The following is a 24,838-nucleotide window of genomic DNA, read 5'->3' as shown; positions in this document are numbered from 1 at the left end:
TGCGCTGACTGATTACTGCATGTGGGCCACTGCGAAGAGAGACGGCGTGGTTCATCTGTTATTCATGAAGTTTAACACAGGCGCCACAACAATCAATCAATCTATTTCACCATGTGTGCCACTTGTGCGTCACTAAGTGCGCACGGCGCCCTGTCTGTTGCTGGAGGAGAGAGGCTGTGCGCGCTCACACTCGCATTCAACAGGCGCTGAAGGATACTAGTGTTTCACCGCGTTTTTATGTGTAGACATGTTACTGTATGCTGACATGCGGAACTGTTGGAGACATTCACTGTGGTGATCTGGAGATCTGTGTTTTTAAGTGATGGTGAGGTGCTTATGTTGCGCGCTATGGTTCATATACGCAATCCTCTCTCACCATTCTAGCTTTTGCACCTCGGTGAGTAGGTCAGACTCGTGAAACGACCGACGCATTCGCTATAATCGGCGGGGAAAAGGAGAGAAGGATGGCAGCTGCACATAATGGATCCAACATAACGGCAAACCACACCAACCCGTTTCTGCAGCCGCCGTGGCGCGTCGCTCTCTGGTCCGTAGCCTACAGTTCCGTGCTGGCGGTGGCAGTGTTTGGAAACCTCATCGTGATATGGATCATTCTTGCCCACAAGCGTATGAGGACGGTGACGAACTACTTTCTCTTAAACCTGGCGTTTTCGGACGCGTCAATGGCCGCGTTTAACACTTTGATAAACTTTATCTACGCTACCCACGGGGAGTGGTACTTCGGGGAAGCGTACTGCAAATTCCACAACTTCTTCCCGGTCACATCCGTGTTTGCAAGCATCTACTCCATGACTGCGTTAGCTGTTGACAGGTGGGCATATGAAATGCTGCAAGAACCATATTTAGTGAATGAAAGCTAAATAAAGCTCAATCGTTCTCTCTCTCTCGCGCTCTCTCTCTCTCTCTCTCTCTCTCTCTCTCTCTCTCTTTCTCTCTCTCTCTCCTCTTTCTCTGTAGATGATCAGTTACGTGTGTGTGTTTTTTAATACAAAATAATAATAATATAGTCATTTTAGATTCTTCTTACATGCATCTGTATTGCAGAAAAAAGGGGAGCAGCAATAAAGCCATTGAGGTAAAATATATATTGTAATGCAGACTACATTCAACACACCTGAACATGAACATGAATATTTCAAGCTGGCGTGTGAAAAAAATCCTTAACCGAAACACTTTCATCGCAAGTGCTTCACACACGATGTTTTGGAGATCTTGTTTCTAATTATTCCACCAGCAGTGATCGAAAATGTAATCATCTGCTTTAAACTCACATCTGTATTGTTTCTATATAGCTAGAAAACAAACTGCACTCCATTAGGCAATGCTTGTGCAGGTCATTTGATGTTCTACTTTGTGTCCTCATGCTCAAGAACTTACTCATGGAGTCCCATCAGTTTAATTTATATTTACAATACATTACATTTACAATACATTATGTAGGCATTGTCCCGAAACTATTTTATCATCAGAGTTTATGCCCCCTGCTGATTTAAGTACATTTATTTCAGCTCCCAGTGGAGGGTGATAATTACTTGTTTGTGAATCGCATTCTGGAAAGGCGGTGTCCCAGCGGGACGCCATCTCGTCCACCATGATCCTGTTACACACATTTATTTTTACGTTTCACAGCCAATGAATCACAAAGTAAAGCTGTTTTTGCAAGAATCTGCAATGCAGTGAATGGCTCTTCGTGTGCCAACACCCATGTTATTACGCTATCTGACTCTCTTGTTTTCTGTCACATGCATTCATATTATTTATCTCTTTTGCTCTTTCGCACCTCTTTCCTTTTTTGTTCCTCCATCTCTTTCTCTGGCCCTGCCCCTGTTGTTTCCAGTAATGTGGTGATGTAGTCGAGCTATCAGCCGCGCTTTGATACTGATAAGTGGACCGTCATAATATTTGAATTAAGGGATTAGATTGATGAAGGAAGCGGCCACATGCCGAACATAATGAAAACTAAATGGGTGGAGAAGTTGCATGCAGGCACAGTGTGTATACAGCTAGTGCACAGTGTGTGAAGTGTTTTCTCCTTGACACACAGGGAGCAATGCATTTCCTGAGGCCGTGATCATTTTGGCTCCTCTACAGCAACTTCCATGAGTTTGTATTTTTCGGTCTGCTGTGTCTATTTGATTCTGTCAATGGTGTACTGAGAAAGAGAACATCGGCATGACCCACATGATGTAGATGTAACCTCAGGTCATGCTTTTCGTAACCCCAGTATGTTGCTGTCTCCGCTCTGATGTCTGGAAATGGCATGAGGCCACAGTTCATCAGTGAATTCATCCTTCCTGTTGACTCTGTACTGCCAAGTGGGTTTCCTTAGGCACTGGAGCCAAACAAATGCAGATTGGTGTGTGAAAGGTAACTGGCGAAGCCTTGAAGCTTTTTGTGATGACACGGCTCGTGCCTTTTTCCATTACTCACACCTTTGTAGAATACAGTCTTATCATTGGGTCTTCAACGGTAGTGGCATATATGTATATGTACACATCAGAATATTAAGTGATATTTCAATTCACTATACTCGTTCCGATATTGGTTTCATTTGACCAGTTTTTGAGGTATCAATCCATGAGATTTCTGCATCCACCCCAATTCAACGTAGGTTAATTAAAAAAATTCAACAACAGCAGTGTCTTTCCTGAGACAATGGGCCTCATACAAGAACCTCTCGTACGGACAGATTCGTTCTTAACTGGCTTGTTCGAGTGATTCAGAACTTGTCGCATTCACCAATTTTCTGGTATTTTGAATTTTGTACAAACACAATATTTCAAGTGGTACAGACCTATCGTAGGAGTCATTTGCATTTAAAACTTTCATTCGTTCAAACTAAACCAAAACTATCTGCATGGAAATATAAAATCAGAACTGACCATTTAAGTATTTTCTAAGATGCTGTGAAGTGAAAGTGTCTGAAACATTAAACAAACTCCTCACCTCTGAGCCAATACTTGACATTTAGTTGTGCGCATAATGTGGGGATACTTCACGCTGTAAATCTCATCCAATGTAATCTCTACTCGTGAAACACCAGGCGATGATAAAGTGAGTGTTTAGTTGGTCACACACCGGTGACATGGCTTCCAAACAATATGTGGTCTGAAAGCTTTCACACAGCTTGAGACAGAGCAGACCCCCATGTTGAACAAAAAATATATTGTAAAAATATTTATTAATTTGCGGCTGTAATGTCTCTCTTATTGTGGCCAGTTGATGCTGACACCTCTGTAAATGTGCTTTGATGTGTATACTTGGCTACCAAAGAGGAGTGCGTGTGTAATCATGTTATTCAAGTGTGGCTGGCTTTGCATTGTGGTTATTGTTCAGTGGTTACAAGTCCACTATATCAACCACCGTTGGATCCCAAATAACACACACTGTTGTGGCACATACTTGATTGGACATCTGACAATCTATTCACACAGTGCCAACCACAAGAATCAGCTAGACACAGAATAAATGCCAAGCAATTACTGGTGAATAGACAGGGCACCTTTGCTGTTGGCCCTCAGAGAGTGATAGGACAAGAAGCATTCTTTACCATCTTATGAAAATTGAATTAGCGCCTCTAAGCCTACGTTAATCATGTAGCATCCTGAGTTGAGTTCGTGTTCAGCTGGTAATCTCCTGCCAGTTCTGAGTGCACCACTTTGTGGTTCAAACTAAATCTCATCACAGTTTTTTGGAATGAATCGTCCTTCAATTTCCCTGAAAATCAGACACCACAGGCTAATTGGACTTTTACGGGCGGACAGGCAGAAAATAGTAAAATGTAGAGACATTTTTTTATCGTTTTTAGGCCAGAAAATGATATTCAAACATAATCACATACAACAGTGCTTTCCAATATATATTTCTGCTGCACCCATTGGTTTGTGGACTGCTGTTTTTAAGCCTTGAGTTTGACATTTTGGCCGTCGCCATTTTTGTTTTTTTACAACCAGTGAACGGAAGTGACAATATTTGGACTGGGAAGAAGTGACATAGAGATGCTGCATATGGCTCTGGTAGTGATAGTGACCTGTCAATCACAGGGTAGCCACTCCCTAAAGTATAACCTGCTTTATTGTCTATTTCAAAACTTGCGATTGAGACCATGAACTCATATTTACAATGTTTACTGAGGTAATAAATGTAGTGAGAAGTAGGGTCATTTTGTCATAGACTTCCATACAATCAGACTTCTTTTTGTAAACAGAGGAGTGACCCCCTCCTGGCTATTAGAAATAATGCAAGTTTAAGGAACTTCCTCATTGGCTTCACTTTACAGAATCGAAGGTTGCCACTTGTGAAATGACCCGGTAGTGTCTAAGTGGCAGCCATGATAAGAGCTGTTCAAATTCGCATTACAGCTGTGTGTCACGCCTCTTTTATTTGTTTACGTGTGCTGAAAACACTTTCGCAAAGGAAGTTTCCTTGCTCATAGCTTCTCCGGCAAGCCTCCTTGATCCTTGCTCCTCGAGATGCATTTTAGGAATTGGAATGCTGAGATCAATTTCCGGATCACAAGCTGGAGAATCAAGGAGCGAGGAATCGAGGTGGCACAAAATCGTGAAATGAGAAAGACTCTGGGTACATCCTAAGTCTCTTATTTGTCATTTCCTTGCTCCTCGATCCTTGAACCGGATCGTTGTTCTGCTCCACCATCTTGACGTCTGTCCCAAAGCAGACGGGATCGAGGAGGAGCCATGAGCAAGGATACAAGACAGCAGCCTTCACAGAAGTGTTTTATGGCCGACACGCCCCCCTCATTGTTTATCAATTATTTGATTTAATTATTTGACGCTGTAGCCGATCACGCTGGTCTGATATTTCTCAATATCATACCAGAGTGGAGAGAAATCACAGATTAAACTCAAGTGTATCACTCCCAAGTTCTATAGATTTCACTTCACGCGACGCTTCAGAGGAAATGACGTCTCATTTCTCTTAAAAATGATTTACGCATTTCCTCTCTCCTCGCATGGTTTCCTTGCGTCTCGCCATGCATCCCTAGTGCAAGTCAGGGAAACGTTAATGCAATGATACAATTAAGAGACATGGGAGGTACCACCAGATTCTCACTCAAGCCACAATGTTTATCGGAATACACATATTTGATTGGCAGAGTAGTGTCACGTGAGAAGATTTACAATGCATGCAATTGGTGGGTGTCTTACCTGGACCGCTGAACGAGTACCGTAGAGTCTAAAAAACCTGCGCTGGTTAAAATAGAAGCACTCCGTCAAAATTGAATAATTCTTAATTACCTTTCCGATGTACTTTTTTTTACTTTTCGACCACAGCCAGAGACTTTTCATTGACATTTTCTCTTTCCCCTTTTTCCATTATCTCAATGTCACAACCATCAACACACCTGCTTCCACTTCCTTCATCTGCTCAGCAGGTCTTCCCCACCCGCCTCCTCACCTGCCTCTTATTGTCTAATGAGTCACTCACTACATATAGAGGTCCACTTCATTTAATCCTTTGTCAGATTATCATCATTGCTGTTTGGAGTTTTGTTACCTACTACCTAGCCTGTTACCCTCCTGTTGTTACCTGTGTTTGGTCTCACTGCCTGCAAGCCTTTTTTCTTAGTAAGTGATTGAACTTCACCAGTGTGCATGTCCTCATCTGTGTTTGGGTCTTTCTTCAAAAACCATTCGAAAGCCTCAATAGAAACTTTGAATGTAAAAAAATGTAGATTCCCTAGCGAAATTACTCTTTATTTGAGCAGCTCAGAACAAGTCATTATCACAAGTATATGTTACTTTATTTTGTAACATATACTTGTGTCAGATGCCAAAAAGTGTGAGGGAAAACTGCCACAAAAATTAAAACAATCATTCAATGATTTAATCAGTTGTTGAGGCTTTACACAAGTCTGTCTTTATAACCTCCTGACCTCTGACCTGTAGATACATGGCCATCATCCATCCTCTGAAGCCTCGTTTGTCGGCGAAGGCCACCACAGGAGTTATCGTCTGTATCTGGAGTCTGGCCGTGGTTCTGGCTTTCCCTCTCTGCTACTTCTCCACCACCCGAACTCTGCCCCGCAGGACCCTCTGCTACGTGGCCTGGCCCCGCATGGCCGACGACCCCTTCATGTGAGCAATACTTTGTGACTTGCTGTTACTTGTTTTGATACCAGACAGCGTAGCTCAGTCCTTTCCACTTAAGCCAACTGTTGCGGATGCTTTGTCTAAGTTCAAATGTGGATCATTTTAACAGGTTCCTCCATACAAGTTAATTATAATATTATCCAGATATAACTTAGAATGTACACACGTGTAACCTTTAAGTCATTCCTTGTGAACTTTCATAGACAAATGTTTGAAACTAATGTTATTAATTTAACGAGCAGCACATTGCCTGTGACGGACCACATCCCTTCACATTCATGTTGACAGTTACATACACACACAGTATTGGCTGCATTGTTACCATTATTTGAAATAGATGAGGACATGAGTTGCTTGTACTGTAAAAGAAAATTATATTCAACAAGTTGAAAGTTTTTGTTGATATTTTTCTAATTTATATATATATGCTCAACCTGGGTAGAATATAAAAACTAGTGTATTAAATGATATTGTATAACTATTTTATAAATGTAAACACTTCTGCCTTTCCTCATTCTTTTCTTCCTAGGTATCATATCATAGTCACAGTTCTGGTTTACGTGCTGCCCTTAGCGGTGATGGGCATCACTTACACCATCGTGGGGCTGACTCTGTGGGGAGGGGAGATACCAGGAGACTCATCTGATAACTATCACGGACAGCTCAGGGCTAAAAGGAAGGTAAGCATGCTTGAGCGGAAACGGTGGGCCCTTCCTTCAAGAATTCAGATATTGACCCGCGGTGGCCCACTTAGTAACTGTGAACAGGATCTTTGAATCAAAGTCAGAGACCCAGGAATAATCTATAATGTTCTGCCACAGAACAGCCTTGGGCTCCAGGTAATTGTTATCTCACTTCTGGGAATAGGAATAGGAAGCGGATCATATGATCTTTTTTTTTTAAACTGAAAGGCATTCAAAAAGCATCTCCCTGGGTAGAGCAATTATCCATCTTATTGTTACTGTATACCTTTAGGATTTAGTTTCTGTCTCTGTTCATTTTGTTGCTGTGGCAAACACATTTATTATCTGATGGTGAAATCCCAGACCACCCCCAAATCGAATTAAATGTAATAAATTAATTAACTAAGTGAATCCTGCTGATAAACAACCTGGTACGAATATAACATCACTGGTAGAGATAACAAGGTTATTCGATACAGCAAAATATGTTGTACAATTTAACCCTTTAATATAGAAAATATTAATATTAAACACCTTTTAAATGAACCTATATACTCCCTGTAAGCTTTCTGTTGTGTTGTTCAATCACTGGAACTATACTGTTTCTGCTTTGAATATGATTGGAAATTGTGTTTGATATGTATTGCACATGAAGCAGGACTATTAAGATAAAACATAAAAATAGTAGAACACTGGGCTCTTTAAAAGCAAAGAAAAATAGGAATATTACATTTGATTCCCACTGGTGAGATTTAAAAGAAAACTGCAGATTAAGCTCCACGATTAGTAATGTTGTGTAGATTTGCTTTAAGTTTGAATAAAAAAGATTCTATAAATCTTACACTTAAAAGTGAGAACAGCATATTGCATTGATCAAGAATAATGACTTTTGTCTTCTGTATGCGTGTGCAGCCGGTGAACATGGTGCACTGTGAACATTTCAGGGAGGAAAAGCTTAATTCTACAGAACACAACCTTTGTAGTTGTCTCTTGTCCTCAATCAACTCTTTATCCGTGAACACGGACAAGCTCTGAAAACCAACAGTGTCTCGAGGCATTATGACTTCCTCCGCACTTTGGAAGACATCGAGGCCTTTTTGTCTAATGGGCTCATTCAAGACATGCTTTAACAATAAGATTGTTTACCGCTGCAATGAAGTATCACAAAATATGAGAAAAGACATGTTGCAGCAGACAACGAGGTCATAAAAGGCGATAAAGGCAAATAAATCCCTACTGCAGCATCAATGGCACAGGCAGGGTCAGTTAATTCCAATAGATGATATGATGGATGTCGATATTTTCATTGGATAACATTTATATGCACGTGATTCGGTCACCACATTGTATGATTTCTTCGACGCACCAACAGAATCGTTGCCCATGAATGCAGCGTCCAAAGTTCTGTCTTTTCCTAAGAGTCAGTACTGGCTTCACCACCGTGATCATTATTTTGGAGTCTTCCAGCCAGATAATGGGTCTATGGGGAGTCAAGGGAAAAGGAGTGTTTGTTTCTGGATGTGTGTGTGTGTGTGTGTGTGTGTGTGTGTGTGTGTGTGTGTGTGTGTGTGTGTGTGTGTGTGTGCGCACAGGATAATTCATCCCTCTGTTTCACTGGGATATTTAAAACAGCCTTAATTTAGTTGTGATTTCAGTGCCACTTTCAAAATGCAGTTTGCATTTTTTGTATATGTAAAGTCTGAATTACAACTTGAGCTGAAGCATGTTTTTCTCTCAAACTCCACCTTGTCGCCGTCACTGGTTTACATGGTACAATGTGTTTTTCTTAGGCATGAATGTCATGCGGGTTGAGAGTTTTGTGCTTGCAGACTCTGGTCAGAAAAGGTTACAGAAAGGAGAGAACATTGCCCGTGGCAACAGTGTTAAGCATCACTGCTAGCTGACTCAGAAGCCATTGTTTTTACTGTTCTCCAGACTTCTGGCAAAAATTATCAAAAATACAATTAGGAGAAAAAAGCAATGCATGGAAAACCATTTAGCTGTTTTTAGGTGATATTTAATTAGCAGCAGCATTCCAAAGCAGGCTGTCATCAAGTGTATACAGTACTTTATACTACTAGTATATCATGTGGCATTGAAATATTTTCAGTATTTTCAGGCCAGGCCTTAATCACCAAGCTTCAGTAACCACCAGATTGTCATAATTGCGTCTCAGTGTCTCTGAGTTTATTTAAGTAAATTTAAAAAGCTGGGTCACTCACAAGGTTTTTTGATCTCAAGATATAATAAAGGTGAATGTAATAAAAAAAAACTCAACAAACAACAGCAATGTATTAAAGGATCTCTATACACTATTCAGAGCATTAACATAGCAGCATACATCTATTAGCTGTAAAGATATAGTAAAGTATTGTCCACCTGAGCAGAGGATAAAGTTGCTCTTCTTGTGTGTGTGTGTGTGTGTGTGTGTGTGTTTGTGTTATAATCCTTGCGTCTCTGTGCTTTGTTTACATAGCCATGGAGTGTATTGAAGAGTGTATTGTGCATCTTCAAAAGAAGCTGTAACCCACATAAGGAATTGACAGAGTAATTCGTTTTTTGTGGATGGTATGAAAGTGGCAAAGGTCACTGCAATGAAATGATTAAATTGAAGTAAAGAAGAAGAAAGTGGTAATTTCATACAAAAACAACCCATGAACAGTGTTATTATTTCTCAAGATTATCCAGTGTGTCCCCTTTAATGATACATTTATTGTGCAGCCATCACAGGTCTGTGAGGTGATAGGAAGCAATAAAAAGCTCCATCTAAATTTTTCATCATCTTTATTGCTACTCAGATTGACTAGACCAGGGGTAGTCAATTCAAATTCAGCGAGGTCGAGTTAAAGAGAATTTCCTCATGCAGAGGTCCGGAACATTAAAATAATGTCTTAACTTGTGCTATGATTTAGTCCCATATATATTGAAGTAGCCAATCAGTTGTATTAACGTCTGTATGTAGTCAACAGCTGACTGTCAAATCAAATAAAGAAAGTTCAATTGAATAATATCTCAACAATATTTATTGTCAGATTTAAAATTTAACTGGCTAAATTATAAAAAAAAATACATCCTCGAAAAATAAATATATGTTCTTCTCTCATTTCAAGTAAAACATGGGCTGGATTATACAATACATTACAGAAAGCTTTGAAAAATGTGACTCTTAAAATACAGCACTTCATTTTAGAAAAATGTATTTAACTGAATCGTCTTTGCCCTGCAGCTTTAAATTCAGTTAATTCAGGTGTGAGGTGGTCAATCAAAAAAAACACGATACTATATTCTTCTCATCTTCTAAAAAGAGAAATTTGTGTGCAGGGACTTTATCTGTGGTCATTAAAACCTCTTGTTTCAGCTCTATTCTACGCTTTGTTTACATCATTTTTGAGCAGTGGATTCATGTGTTAGGATTCTGATTATATTGGGCTCTTAGATCGTTTATTTTCTGTGCCTTCATTTTGGATGTGAGTGGGTACGTTTGCTCAAAGGATTTGTGCTTTGTCTCCTAGTGGGGCTTCACATTGCCTCTTTTAATAACACCACGGTCTCTGAACATGTGAGACACACTGGTTTTGAAAATACCCATAGGAAGAATGAAGATATAAGAGTCTGTCTATTCTTGGTTAAAGGCTCTGGTTTCGTTGTCCACATTTCTCTTTTTGGAGCCAACATGTGAAATAACGTTTCTGACTCACGTACTTCTCTGATAGTTTGGTCTCTCTCCCCGTCTCTCTCCCGTGTGTGTATATGTCACTGGAGTTGCGACGCTTATCGGAATAGACATATTTGATTGGCTGAGTAGCATCACGTGATTTACAACGCATGTAATTGATCGGTGTGTTTCCTGGAAAGCTGAACAAGTGGCGTAAAAGCTAGAAAAGCTGCACCGGTTAAAATAGAAGCGCTCTGTTAAAATGTAATAATTATCAATTATCTATCCGGTTATAGGTCCAGGTCCGGATAGAACGTGTCTGGGTCCGGAACCGGACCAGACCGCGGTCCGCCTATTTGTGACCCCTGGACTAGAACATTGTTTTGAGTAAATCCATTCTTCCGCAATGATCATGCTGCAGCTGGTGAGTTCTGAGCTCATGCCTGTGGCTGTGCGTTCGAAATGTCAGTCTGTGACTAATGACCTGTCATGAGTCTGCCATGTGGCTATCTAAGGCAATCTGTGTTGTGTTGTAAGCACCATCGATCGTCCATCTTCCTTTCTGTCTGAAGTGTGTGTGTGTGTGTGTGTGTGTGTGTGTGTGTGTAAAGCTTGGGATGGATTACCTCTACAAGATCAGATTTTTCCAAAAATGAAGTACAACAGTGCAGGATATGTGAGTGTCATGCTAACTTGCAGAGATAACCGGACAGTTCTTATCCTGGCGGGACAGGTGTCAATAGATCAGTCTGCATGAGAGAGACGAGTGTAGGTGTGCACAGCCAAGTGCACAGGCTTGAGCCATAATGATAATCACAATATAATCCATTTATTTAGGGTCATTCACCAAGTCACACTATAACACAACAGGAGTTGGCTGCTTTCTTTCTGTGACTACAGTCACATGAACTCCCGCAGTCTCGCTTCACACCAGTGATTGTCTAAAACAAGAAATTGAATATCTGTCTTTTTCACACCCTGACAAAGGCTCCTTACACTCATGTACAAGCCATTCTTGTATAAAAGCTTTTAGCTTTTTCCAGACCCCCGACTGCTTTCTTATTCTTTCTTGCAATGGATTTTAATGACTCGCTCCAAAGAGCATCACTGTCTCCTGGGAAAAAAGGCTTAGTGCAGGTCTTGAAAAGTAAGTAAGTGGGGCAACATACAGTATGTTTCGTATTTGCTTTTGCAAATTAGTTGTATACAGTTTACATAATTAGGAGGAGGTTGGTTCACTAGAAAGGATATTTCCAGTCCATGAAGTGTTACACTGTTGTGATACACAGAAGTTGTAGACAGGCAGTCAGGGTTTTATGGTGGGCGTACCGTAAAAGGCACAGAAAACAAATGAAATCACTCTCTTCCTCTGATTTGTTTTCTCTTTCTTTCCTCTTCACCTTTTGTTTTAGCTAAATCAGTTGGCATTGGCTGATGTTTGTTCTTATTGTATCACATTTAAAATTTTAGGATTATTCTGGCTTCAACCTAACTAATGAGTAGTCATTTAATGGAGTAATGAAGAAAAATGCTGGGGCAAGCAAGGCAAGGCAAGTTTATTTGTATAGCACATTTCAACAACAAGGTAATTCAAAGTGCTCCACATAAAACCATTAAAAGCATCAAAGCATAAGGCAAAAGAAAAGGAGATTTAAAAACAATTAAGAACATTCATTGAAACATTACAAACAGTCATTAAAACACTAAAAAGCAGTGTAAGAAATAAAATACAGTAGTAAAATGCAGAAATGCAGGAGATTGATTAATATCCTTGAATCTGGTTCAATTAAAGGCAGCAGCAAACAGAAAAGTCTTCAATCTTGATTTAAAGGAGCCGAGGGTCTCAGCAGACCTGCAGCTTTCTGGGACTTTGTTCCAGATGTGTGGAGCAGAAAAACTGAACGCTGCTTCTCCATGTTTAGTTCTGACTCTGGGAACAGAAAGTAGACCGGTCCCAGACGACCTAAGGGGTCGGGATGGTTCATAAGCTAGCAGCAGATCAGAGATGTAGTTTGGCCCCAAACCATTCAGTGCTTTATAAACCAACAGCAGGATTTTAAAGTCAATTCTTTGTTGGACAGGAAGCCAGAGCAAAGCACTGTTACAATCTGACTCAATATCCATTTTATGCACTAAAAAGCTCATTAGCATGTGAGTTTCATTATTGTTTTTTTTCCAAAGCAAATCTGCATCAAAGTAATATGTTTCTCTCATCTACTCATATTTGTTTCCCACTGCTCATTTGAATTTATATTTGAAAGTCTGCATGAAGTATTTACTTCAGCTTCTTCTAAGTTCTTTTCATTATTTTTATGCTATTTGGCTTTGTTATTGTTTCCATTTGTAACTACATTAGCAACCTAAAAAACGAATTGAAATTAACTTTAACTTTAACTCAAGTAAATACTAATATCTGCACTCCTAATGGTTTATAAACTCCACTGATATACATTAACTTGTTGCACACAAAGTTAGTTTTATATTTAAAGGCCCCTTATATCTATATCTATAGTAAAGTCACAGGATCTTAATTTATTTATTAATTGCACCTCTTCTTGTGTACTGATATCTCCATTTCTCTATTGTTAGCTTTGATACATTTGTGAGGGAGGGACAACTTCCACCGTTATCATAATATTAGTTAAGTCTAGTGATCTCACTTTATATCCAGTACAGCCCTGCAACCCTTCAACTTAAGAAGAGTTGTAATTAAGCCAAAACAACTAACTAAACTTATCTTAACTTAAATAAACCACCTGTCTGCGTAGGCAAGCAATCAATAGATTATCAACCTTGTCTCCAAAATTGTATATATGTACTGCTAACTTGCAACAGCAAATATGTTTTGTTTGAAAATCGATTGCCTCCACATGGCTCTCAACATGCACTGCTGAGCCGGCTGCTGCTAACAGTGTTCACAGTGCAAACAATGGCAACAGTGCTGACAGAGCTAACAGTTTTTACCTGAGGGGGAACTAGTGGGTGGGTGTTACACTTCCACGACAACGCCATCGGTCGTGACAGCGTTATCAGGTGTAACCACCATATGGAAGCGGTGCGAGCAGCGACCGTGAGAGCTTGGAATATGCATGGACCTCTAAGGGCTGTAGCTATTGGATTCATCCCCCCTCGCATGCGTGAACATTTTGTTTGTGCTCTGCACGGACCATAGTCCTACTTTAAACCAGCATTTCTTCAGTTGGCATAGGTGGCACCATAGGGGGCCCAACGCTTACAAGGCTGCGCCGAAACACATAGAATCCGGATACACAATATGTAACCAACATTTTGCGCTGGAAAATTTCTTGGGCGGGCCAAGACTTCTGTTAAAACTGATGTTCTATTTCATATAGTCTTTGCCCTGTGGCTGTTATGGGCGAAGCTGAGGTATATGTCCCGATGTGACACCAAGTTCCACAAGCAGACAACAAACCCCGGCTCACAGATGTGGGTGACACGTGTAAAAAGTCAGGGAGGTACTGACTGGGCCATGGATGAAGATAAGGCTGTTGTGGAGTTTGCCCAGACACCCTGCGAACGCTCCACTTTTACTGCACTGCAGACTTGTGTGATGGTATCGCATAGGCAGACACTGTTTTGACAAAACCACGCCTTGTGAGTGCCCCCTGTAATGAACGAACAGCTGCTGCGTCCTCCTTATGTTTAACGTGCATGCGACATGCTGAGAAAAATAGCGCACTGGGCAGAGTAGGTGAGACTGTTAGAGGAAACCCTCGAGAGAAATGATTCTCTACCGGAAGGAGTTTGTTAAGACTTTAGGTGTAAATGAGGGATTTGGCTGTAAAGTTTCTGCACTTTCGTCCATAGGTCACTCACTCTCTTAGCTGATGTCAGGGCTAGGAGGAGCGTTGTCTTCACGGGAAGACCAACATCTTGTTGCTGGCCGTGGGGCTAAAAACGCATTAAATTCAATTCAATTTATTTTTGTATAGTCCAAAATCACAAATTACAAATTTGCCTCAGAGGGCTTTACAATCATGACAGACTGTGTGTCCAAAAACGTGTTCATGGTTATATTACATGTTCTGTCACAGCCTATGACAATAGCACCAGTAATCCTGCTCCAGGGCTCTTGGGTACAGTCGATTAATATTCTTATTCTTATTATATGACGTTTTTTCTCTCTGTGCGTTTTTTTCCCACTGGTCTTTGTAGTTCAGCAATCATGAAAGTGGTAAAAAGCGATAAGACATCCTCCCTTCTAGGTCTGCTATACTGTATGTACATTTCATATATTTGTTCTTCACCCATCTCATATTCTCTCTGCTCTGTCTGAGCCCATTTGTGTTGGATTTTCAAGTTCAATCCCGGAATGAAACCATCAAAGGGTGTGCATGCATTCACTCAGAAACATACTTGCCCATGTGTAGATTATATCTTCCGTATAATAACTGGTCGCAACTGGTTTTCATAGAACTTAATCAAATTATGTATTTCCTTCTGTTCTGCCAATTGCGTTTGGTCAAAATGATGGCAGATGCAGCATTCATTTATTTCTTATGTATTTTATGTAAAGTACATTGTGGTTTCCCTCTTCATGCAATCTGCCTTGTCTTAATGTTTGTCTTGCCTTACTAGTTAGCAAGAGTTAACATTATTTCTAGAAGACAAACTGTTTGTGCTACGTGCTAATGGCAAAATGTCTTACAACTTACTTTTAGTAATTTACTTCAAAGTCTTTAATCTTTCACTGGCATGTAATCTAGGAAGCAATGGATTGTGAGATTGCAATCAATGCAATCCTGTCTTCCAGCATACCTAAAAAGTAACCTATATGGTAAACTTAAAACCCGTAGTTCTCAGGAATTAAATAAACAAAAAAATGCAGGTTGACCACTGGTTGATTACTGAAAAAAAACTCAGGTTGGGAGGGGTGGGTTAAAAAGTGACAGAGCAGCAATTGCGTGCAATAATCCACCTTTTCTTCCCCTCTATGTCTCTCAAACACAAATGCACACGATCCGTGGTGACTAAGTCTGCTGGTCTTAGTCCTTGTCTCTGACCTCAGTCCAGACAATTGTCCTGTCCGTGGTGAAGATTGGCTCTCATAATGGGTCGGGTGGGTATTAAAAAACCCTGACCCATATTTCTAAAAGGCAGACAATTGCTGTATGTGGGATATGTACTTCATTTGAATGGTTCCCTCAGTAGTTAGACCGTTCTTCTCTTCTTTGTCCTGTGGATTACTTCCCCATCAAGAACATTAAGTTTGAGACAGAGAGAATTACTTAGCTCTGTCTGTTTGATTACGAGGCAAACCAGTCAGTCCGTCCCCCCGGAGGAAGGTAGAAAAAAACCTCAGTGTGAAATGCTAAAAAATAAGGTACTTTAGGTACATTTTAATCATAGTTATGCTGATGTGTCAAATGCAAAATCAATTCTTATTACTTACTCGCTACCTTGAGGGCGTTGTATTTCTTAATTAAACTTCACACAGGTTCAATTCTTGGTTCTAGGTTCAAAAGTTTTGTGAAAATTACTTAAATCGTGTCTCCTCTGAAACAAATCTATCAAATTGCAAACTGAGCAACCTGGCACTTCAGGTCAACCACTGTAAAACAAACATTGAGTCCTATTTTCAAAAAGTCAACCTATAAATAGAGAAAAGATGCATTGTTGTGTTTTTTTATCATCAGTTTTTAAAGAGTCTTCTCGAGAAGATCAAGAAGATCCCCTCAAGATGATGACGTACTCCCATCTTCCATTTTAAGACATAATAACCTTCCAGGCAATCTCAGTGATTTATATGGGAGATATAAATGGTCTCTAGTCATTACTCTCCTCCCATTCCCCCCTCTATTCTACATCCAGGAAGAAGAGGGGAGGGCCGTGTTCAGGAAAACGAATAATAGGAGAGCAGCAGGCTTGGACAGTATCAGTCCTGCTGTACTCAACCATTGTGCAGCTCAACTGGCTTCACATCTTCGATATCTTCAATACCTCCCTCCGACAATGTATAGTAGCACAGTGCTTCAAGCACTCAACTATAATCCCTGTGCCAGAATCAACCAAGATATTGTGCCTCAAAGACTTTCGACCAAATGCCCCAACATCTGTGCTCAAGAATGCGTTGGAGCGCATCAACCCTTAATTGAAATCCATCACCACCCCTCTGATGGATATGAATCAGTTTGCTCACTGAGCCAATAGGACTGAGGATGCTGTTTACATAGCCCTCCACCACACCCTGCAACAATTGGAGTCACTCAACACCTACAGCCACGTCCTATACATCGATTTCAGCTCGGCCTTCAATACAATAAACCTCGTCAATCTCTTCAATAACAGGAGCTTCCTCTGGAGAGGCAACAGAGGGTTGAGGTGAATAGCCTTACATCTCGCCCTCACCGTTCCTAAATATGCACACAACACAACTATAATTGGACTCGTAACAAAATTGATACCGTGAGCAGGTAGCGCAAGCAACCACTTGGTGCATTGTTAACAACCTCCAGCTGAACATGTAGCACACTGATTGTTTTTATGATTTGTCATTTTCCTTGAATTATTCCTTATTTGAAGCTATTTCTCAAAATAACCTTGTTTGACAGACGAGCAGTGAAAGCATGTATTATTGGTGTGTAATCTACAACCAAAATAACCTTCTTAACCTCATAGTAAATGTAATTTGCGAAGGACATCCCTCGTGTAACGGGTTAAAAAGATCTAAATGTATTAAGAGAGAAAAACACATGTATTAACAGTGATTGAACAGGAATAACCATTTTTGTTGGATGGATTAGTCCACAAGCGTATATGCCATACCCAATAAAAAGGTTTTATGTTTATTTTTGAAAAAGGAAATTGATGGAGCACATTTCAGATCCTCTGGCAGAAGGTTCCAGCTCACGGAGCATAAAAATAAAAAGCTGCTTCTCTAGTTTTGGAGATGACTCTTAATATTTTTGAAAGGCCAGCACCAGATGACTTGAGTGATCTGGAAAGCCATTCATGGCTATGTCGGAAATATAGTGTATTGTGCCAGAATATTCAGAGCTTTGTCTATGAGTAGGAGTTTATATTCAATTCTAAATTTCATGGGAAACAATTATGTAATTTAACAACAGGAGTTATGTGACTATACTTCTTTCTACAACCTTCTGTGTTCTGAATGTGCTGCAGCTTACCTAGTCCCCTTAACAAGGACTTAAAAACAGGATTTACAATAATCTATTTGTCCCGCTTTGCACAAGTTTTTTTAATCTAGTTTTGTCATTGTAAACTAGCAAAGTATTTCATACAAATATTTTTGCTTTTTGTAGCTGGTTACTACCTCTTATGGCCACATTCTCAGGCTTTAAGGTTCAGTCATCAGTGCATCTTTTACCCAGTTCCTTGAATCCACTTGATTTTTAGAACTGAGCATAAGCATTTCCTAATTACTTAACACCCCATTGCTCAAGATATAATAAAAAAAACACCCTTGTTTGTTTGTTTGTTTTGTTTTTAGGCTTATTTAAAAAGTTTCTTTTCCTTTTGAATGTTTTTTTGGTTTATGGCACAAAATTGTCTCTTATCATAGCGAGCAGTCAGGCCTGACACTAGACAACAGGGGGCCCTATGCAAGATTTTCTTTTGGGGCCCTCCTTACTTTGTGTGTTTGTTAGAGAGAGACACACACACACATACACACACAAAAAAAACATTAAAACTGCTGAACTATTTCATTGCAAATCCACACAACTGTTATGCCAATGGGGTGGGATCATATTATCTTATTATGACCATCTTAAATAAAGGATTAGTATTAAGAGTGCAGCTACTTATTGGTTTACCTCGTTGGTAGAAGTTTGTGTTGTAATGTGAGTAGCTTTTTTATGTACCTGCCCACCCTTGCCATTGTGGTGTAACTCAAGGAACAATTTTATTTTCCTTCTATAGGCCGACCTATGTATGAATTTACATGTCTATGATGATGATGTAAAGCTTTCTGTTCACGTTAAACATGGGAATACCCTCGCCTCCATTCTTCTAATATTCTTACTATTACGTTTAATACTCAGCTTGTTTTAGTTCTTGTTCTAAGACTATTCTATTTGCACCCATTAATACTTAGGTTATTTCCCTCTGTTTCAACACCCTTGAAGGTATTGGTATTGAGTTTGTTGATACATATAAATAACATTTAGTCAGACAGCAAAGACAGCAAAAAAAACACAACTTCCATTTTTGCCTGATTTCACTGCCTGTCTATAATACATTGAATACAATTTAGATTGACTTTCTGATTAATTTTCGAAATAATTATAGTTTAAATATATGGCCCCCTGCAAGCCACAGTGCAGCTAGGGATTAAGAAGCGTGGCGAGATCTGGTTTCCTCAATTTTCCAACACCCTCCCTTATAATCTCAGGCTATTATAATCAGTATCATCTTTTACATCCTTATCAAACTCATATTTTGGTGGAAGACCGCATTTTAATGTGGAATATTTTCTTTTCTATTTCCCTGTTTTGTTACCTCATTTTTTTTATTACTGTCATGGTGTAGCATACTGCAAACGATACAAAAAATCTGTACTCTCCATTTTTTTCTATATCGTTCGGCTCTATTTGTGCACCAGTCAGGCTTTCTACTTACAAGGCTCAGTTCAGTTTGCAACTGTATAACTTACAGCCATACTGTTGCCATCAACAATATTATATAATATGACACAAGACATTGTTGGAAATATATACTCTGACATTCTCCATATCCGCCATGTTGAAAAATGGGCTGCAGGAAGACATAACTTTGCTACATGGCAGTTTTTTGTAGTTCACAGCCCTTAAGACAGTCCAATAGTGCATATAAAACACTGCATGAGCTTCACAGGATATACTTTCAATATTGTTTATGTAGCTGTGTGAGAAAGAGACTATATGGATTTTTTTCTTTCTATCATGCTCAAAATCGTGGCCACGATGACTGGATTTTACAGTAAATAACTTGGGGAAGGGTGTCTTTTTGTTTTTGTTTTACATATTCAGCCAATTGAGAACTTAAGATGTCTGTCGTAATGATGGGACAGCTTTTTGAAAATTTCTGTACACATACACTGTCCTGTTACCATAAATGCCTCCTATCAAATGTGTGTGTGTGTGTGTGTGTGTGTGTGTGTGTGTGTGTGTGTGTGTGTGTGTATGTGGGTTAATATGTTACTGAAAATAGTCCCCAGCAAAGGCACAGTTGTCTCCTGTTTGAGTAACAGCACAGTGACCAGCAGTAAAACTTTAGGAAACCACTGTGTCATTTAAAAAAAAGGAAAGTACATTTTTGTGACCTGTTTTTTCAGATTTACAACTGGAACAAAGGGGCTCAGGGCTAGGTGCCACAATGTAAGGAGGTCAGAGTATTGTGAGATGGACTGATGCATTTTTGGTTTCGGGATTTATTATTGACTATAATAAAAATAATGATTAAGGCAGCATTGACTCAGCATTGACATTCTCAGTTAAAGTGGCAACCTCTTAAAGTGATCATGTCTGTCCAGCTAATATTGATCATTATAAGCAGAATATTATTATGCATTTGTATATTATGACTACAAAGTAAGGAAACAGACAGCTTCAATATTTACAGGCTCGCTGCTAATTCTTCTGCCTTTTCCCTCACCAAAGTTCTTGGCCGGCTCTTTGCCAGGGCCCCTTGCTGATCCGGTGAGCAGTATGAAACGAAGTGGGGGCCTTTCGTCTGCATGGGCTGCGTCGGTGCAGAGACGGTTGAGAATTGTTAGTTTCAAACTTGGTTTGGTTTAAAATAAGTACGTTTGTTACATAACTTAAGTTACTTAACTTAACTCTACGCTTAAAGTAACATTAAAATAAGTCAATGTTGACTTGTCATCTCATATGGGACACAATACGTCAAAAACAAACATAATCCGGGAGAATATGTTTCCCTCGATTCGTAATTGACAATACAGTTTTGTTGTATGGGAACACAAGTTTTAGGAGTCCAGGCTGTTCTTTGGGAGCAGAGCATTTCAAGTGCGACTGAAACATTAACGTACCCATAACAACTACTTTGGTCCTTACGTCTTCCAGTTAGTCTTCTCACTTCATTTTCAAGCTCGACTTGTATCCTCTTGAGAAAATACAAGCCTTAGTTTATCCTCCACCCAAAATACTGACTAACTGCTTCACCACTGTTTAACAGCCACCATAGTTTACAGTACGGCTTGTGTTATGTCATAAACTTGGGGTGCCAGGACTTCTGTTTGGATTTCAGGAGGGTCCCAATGATGTCTGTTTTGTCTCTGGTAGCGTGCCTCAGCCTTCCTCTGAAGAGCCACATAGTATTATGGATTCATTTCATTTCATTTGGTAATAAGATCAAAGGAACTAGAACATACTGTCCCGATTTCTATTCAAGTCTTGCAGAGCTGTTCCTGCAGTACCAGGTGCTACCAAAATGCTGTAATTCAGAAATGGACTGAAATTAAATGCTCCACATTCCCCCCACCCCACACATATTCTTCAGTTTCACTGCGATCTGTCACTCTGTCTCTCTCAATGCTTCCAGGAATCCTAAACACAGCCAACAGTGACAGCTTGTGAATCTCTCTCTCTCTCTCTCTCTCTCTCTCTCTCTCTCTCTCTCTCTCTCTCTCTCTCTCTCTCTCTCTCTCTCTCTCTCTCTCTCTCTCTCTCTCTCTCTCTCTCTCTCTCTCTCTCTCTCTCTCTCAGGTGGTGAAGATGATGATCATCGTAGTAGTGACTTTTGCCCTCTGCTGGCTGCCTTATCACGTCTACTTCATTGTCACGGGTCTCAACAAGCGTCTGAGCAAATGGAAGTACATCCAGCAGGTCTACCTGTCAGTGCTGTGGCTGGCAATGAGCTCCACCATGTACAACCCTATCATCTACTGCTGCCTTAATAGCAGGTGGGTTACAACAGGGTGTTATGACAATCTAAAAAACTAAATGTTGCAACTGAACGTAGTTTTACAGGGCTGCTAAATGATTGATTTTGTTAGAACACATCACTGAGTGCTGTTACATTTCATTATATCTTTTACGAGAAGATTAAAAAAGTTAGGCATGGATTCTAATTGGACCCATTAGACCCATTTTTTTATGTTTTCAATTCTCCCTTTTTTTTCTCCAAACAAACACTTTGTTTTGCAATCCTTCCCCACTCCCTATTCATGTGGCACCAGGTTTCGAGCTGGCTTCAAGCGAGCGTTTCGTTGGTGCCCGTTCATCAAGGTATCCAGCTACGACGAGTTGGAACTACGCTCCGCGCGTCTACATCCGACACACCAAAGCAGCATGTACACGCTGTCACGAATGGATACCACCATGGTGTTGGTCTACGACCCCGCCGAGGGCGATGGCAGCTCTGGAAGGAAGCAGTCCCTGTCGGCCAGGAAGAGAAGCTACATCACGTCTCGCCACACGGAGATCACTGGATGCAGCGTTGATGGTGCGGAAACGCAGAATGGAGAGGCTCCAGGCACTCAACCCGAGGAGTTCTCTTGAAGGGTGTTTTCAGAGACATACTGTATGCGTGCAAGAAATGTACACAGATGCATAATGCACTGTACATACAAATGGTGCACAGATGTTTGGTTTATTTAGACCTGATTTTGTAATATTTGGAATCAGCTGATAGCCGAATTTATTTTTATTGAATGTTTGTTCATTTTTCCCGACATAATAGCATTAAAGCTTAGAGTGTTAAAGCAGCTGTGGTAAACACCAAGACAAGTGTAGCAGTTTAAATATGTTTCGCAGCAGAATAGCTCTGCTTTAAGAAAATACAGCATGCATCACAGGTTTTTTCCAGCAGTTTCTCAAACAGGTGTTGTGTCTTGTATTATGTTGTAAATGATCAGTGGTGAAGAGTGTCTGTGTGGAACCGGAGCCTCTTTCACAAAAGCGGATTGCGAGCAGTATTTAAATGCTGTTGCAAGTGGCAGCAAAGGATCACACAAAGGATCGTTGCTTTCAAATTACAAATACATTTGTGAGTCCCAAAGGGCTCTTCCATCCTCATGCATCTCTGTTTGTTTGCTTGCAGGTCTGTTTGTTTTTAATTAGTGAGACGTCTCAAAATCATCTCGTTAGAAATTATAGCTTGGTGCAACAGGCCTCTGCTTTGGCCAGATGCTTTGGTAAAGATTTCTACTGCCTCTCGTCACTGAAGTTTAGTTCTCAACCAAGAGCATAGCTGTAGAGTCATGGTTAACCTGCAAAATAGCCCAGAAAACAAATATGACTGATAGCGACTGTGGCTGTGGTGGGTGGTGCTTTACATTTACAGTTCGGGAGCAGCCTTGTATGTTGTCAAGGTGAAGAATTCTGAACTTGTACAGTTTGATCATCTAAATACGTTAAAGTCTTCTTCCTATCCAATAAAGGTATATTTGCATTAATTAAATACTGCAAGTAGCTGTTTCATTACAGTAATTCAGCTCTGATTGGGATTAGCATTTCAACACACCCAGTGCACTGCTGTTTAATTAAGGTCTCGGTCCCACAGTTGAAATGATTGATAATTAAATTAATCAGTTCTGCTGGGAGATTCGCTGCTGGGAGTGTGAGACCATCTCACAATAGAGTTGATATGAAAAAACACCATGGTGGTTGTAATTATGTAAGTATGTCATAGTTTTCAATTCCATCTGTAAGTAATAACTGTGAACTTTGTGATGCAGAGGATGCACTCTGCATCTATTCCCCCCCCCCCCCCCCCCCCCCCCGAAGCCTCGAATGAGCGGCTGCAGAAAGCTGTCAATGGAATAGCTGTTGATCGAACACCATTTGGCTCTATATGTGGCTTTGAGTTTGGCTCTGAAAGTATTGAAATTGAGCTAGGCTTTCAGTTATGTAACGGTTGTAAGGAACATGCTTTCTGTAACTGGCAAAAAGCCAGAGGCGAAATCCAGTATTTGCAGCACGCTAATAAACAGGCTGCTGGAGAATGTGCAGACTGAAAGCGAACTGACCAACAAGGGCCGTCACTTTGCAACTAAGTGAAGGAAAGAATAAAGGAAGCGGCACAACCTCTGTTTTACTGTTCTAGAATGTTTTTTTTTAAATGCCTTCATACAGTGTGTCACGAGAAAGCAAGACAGAGTTTGCCTTTTGCAGTTGTTGGTGTTTCAGTAGTTTCTTCCAGCATGCTGCTTTCCTGTGTTGAATCTTTATTTAAATCCCTGCTTGTTGCTTTTTCAAGTGTTGAATCTGCACCAAGCAATATGGTAGCTTGTGCCGTGTTGGTTTTATAATATGAGTGGAACCATACTGTGACAGGATTATCTAAACCATATGTATCCCCTCTGACTCACTGCGAGGAACTAAACATGATAATAACTTATGTTTGACTTCTTTCATCATAAGTGTTTTGGTTTGTTGAAAGAAATATGTTAAAGAACAATGTGTGCAGTGTCCTGCTGGTTGCACTTTGTGATGACAGATACAACAAATGTCAAAAGGTTCAAAAGACGTTCATTTTGTCACGTATGGAAGAAAATGTAAGCTCAAATCTTCTAGATTGACCATCGAAACACATTATAGATGTCCTTAATTATTCTTACCAACAGTTCTGAATGTTAGAAGACTTCATGAAAGTATTTACTCAAGAATGTGAAGAAAAACAAGTTTGTGCATTTCAGTGTCATGCATTTTTAAGATGTCGTCTATAATCCTAATATTGAAGTTGGTTAAATATTTGTGTCTGGTGATCAATCTGTTTTCATATTTCTCTGTAATAATGTATGTGCTTTGTATGAATGTACAGTACAATGTGTGCCTCTATCTCTGTCAAGTGGTGACCATATTATTTGTTGTGTCTTTAAAGGATAATTTGTTTATTTCGACCTGAGCCTCATTTCTTTGTTCTCACAAGCAATCAATCAATTCTGATGTCATTACTTCACTACATTTTGTCCCTTTTACTTTGCTAGATGTACTTTTATTGCTTTTATTAAAAAACAGGACTCTGGTTGAAATAAACTATTATATTTTCCTTTAAACTAATTATAATATGATTTTTGCTGGCAAGTGACAATTATTTTGGTAATATGAGATGAGGAATTGTAGGAACTTATTGTTATTGATAATACAAAGTGACTTTCAAATTCAATATAATATGTCTTAGGAGGTTTTGGCCTGCTTTAGTCAGTGGTGATGTATTTGCTTAATTAATGTAGCTTCATTGCAAACGTCTTCTTTACAGTATAATGTTTACAAGCAACACAACATGCTTATGATGAAATGTAGCTGTGACTGTCAAATTTTAATGAGGAAAAAAACTACAACTGAGCAATAGTGTTTTGTCAGAAACAATGCAGGCTATTGTAATAATGAGCAACTTTTAAATATCTAAATTTGTTTATATTTCTTAATTCAATTACCTCC

At 39.8% G+C, this 24,838-nt stretch overlaps 1 protein-coding gene across 1 annotated transcript; it reads left to right on the top strand.

The window, feature by feature from the left end:
• Positions 1–461: 461 nt before the first annotated feature.
• tacr3a (tachykinin receptor 3a) lies at positions 462–21,955 on the top strand. The gene is made up of 5 exons (XM_076091892.1): positions 462–832; positions 5,931–6,119; positions 6,664–6,814; positions 21,161–21,357; positions 21,634–21,955. The coding sequence occupies exons 1-5, from the start codon at positions 465–467 to the stop codon at positions 21,953–21,955; spliced, it is 1,227 nt and encodes a 408-aa protein (XP_075948007.1). The 5' UTR covers positions 462–464.
• The last annotated feature ends 2,883 nt before the right edge of the window (positions 21,956–24,838 follow it).

The sequence above is a fragment of the Anarhichas minor genome, unplaced genomic scaffold (assembly GCF_050575085.1).
Source record: "Anarhichas minor isolate MPS153535 unplaced genomic scaffold, ASM5057508v1 ptg000014l, whole genome shotgun sequence".
Classification (NCBI taxonomy): Eukaryota; Metazoa; Chordata; class Actinopteri; order Perciformes; family Anarhichadidae; genus Anarhichas; species Anarhichas minor.
This window is presented reverse-complemented; position numbering and strand designations above follow the sequence as displayed.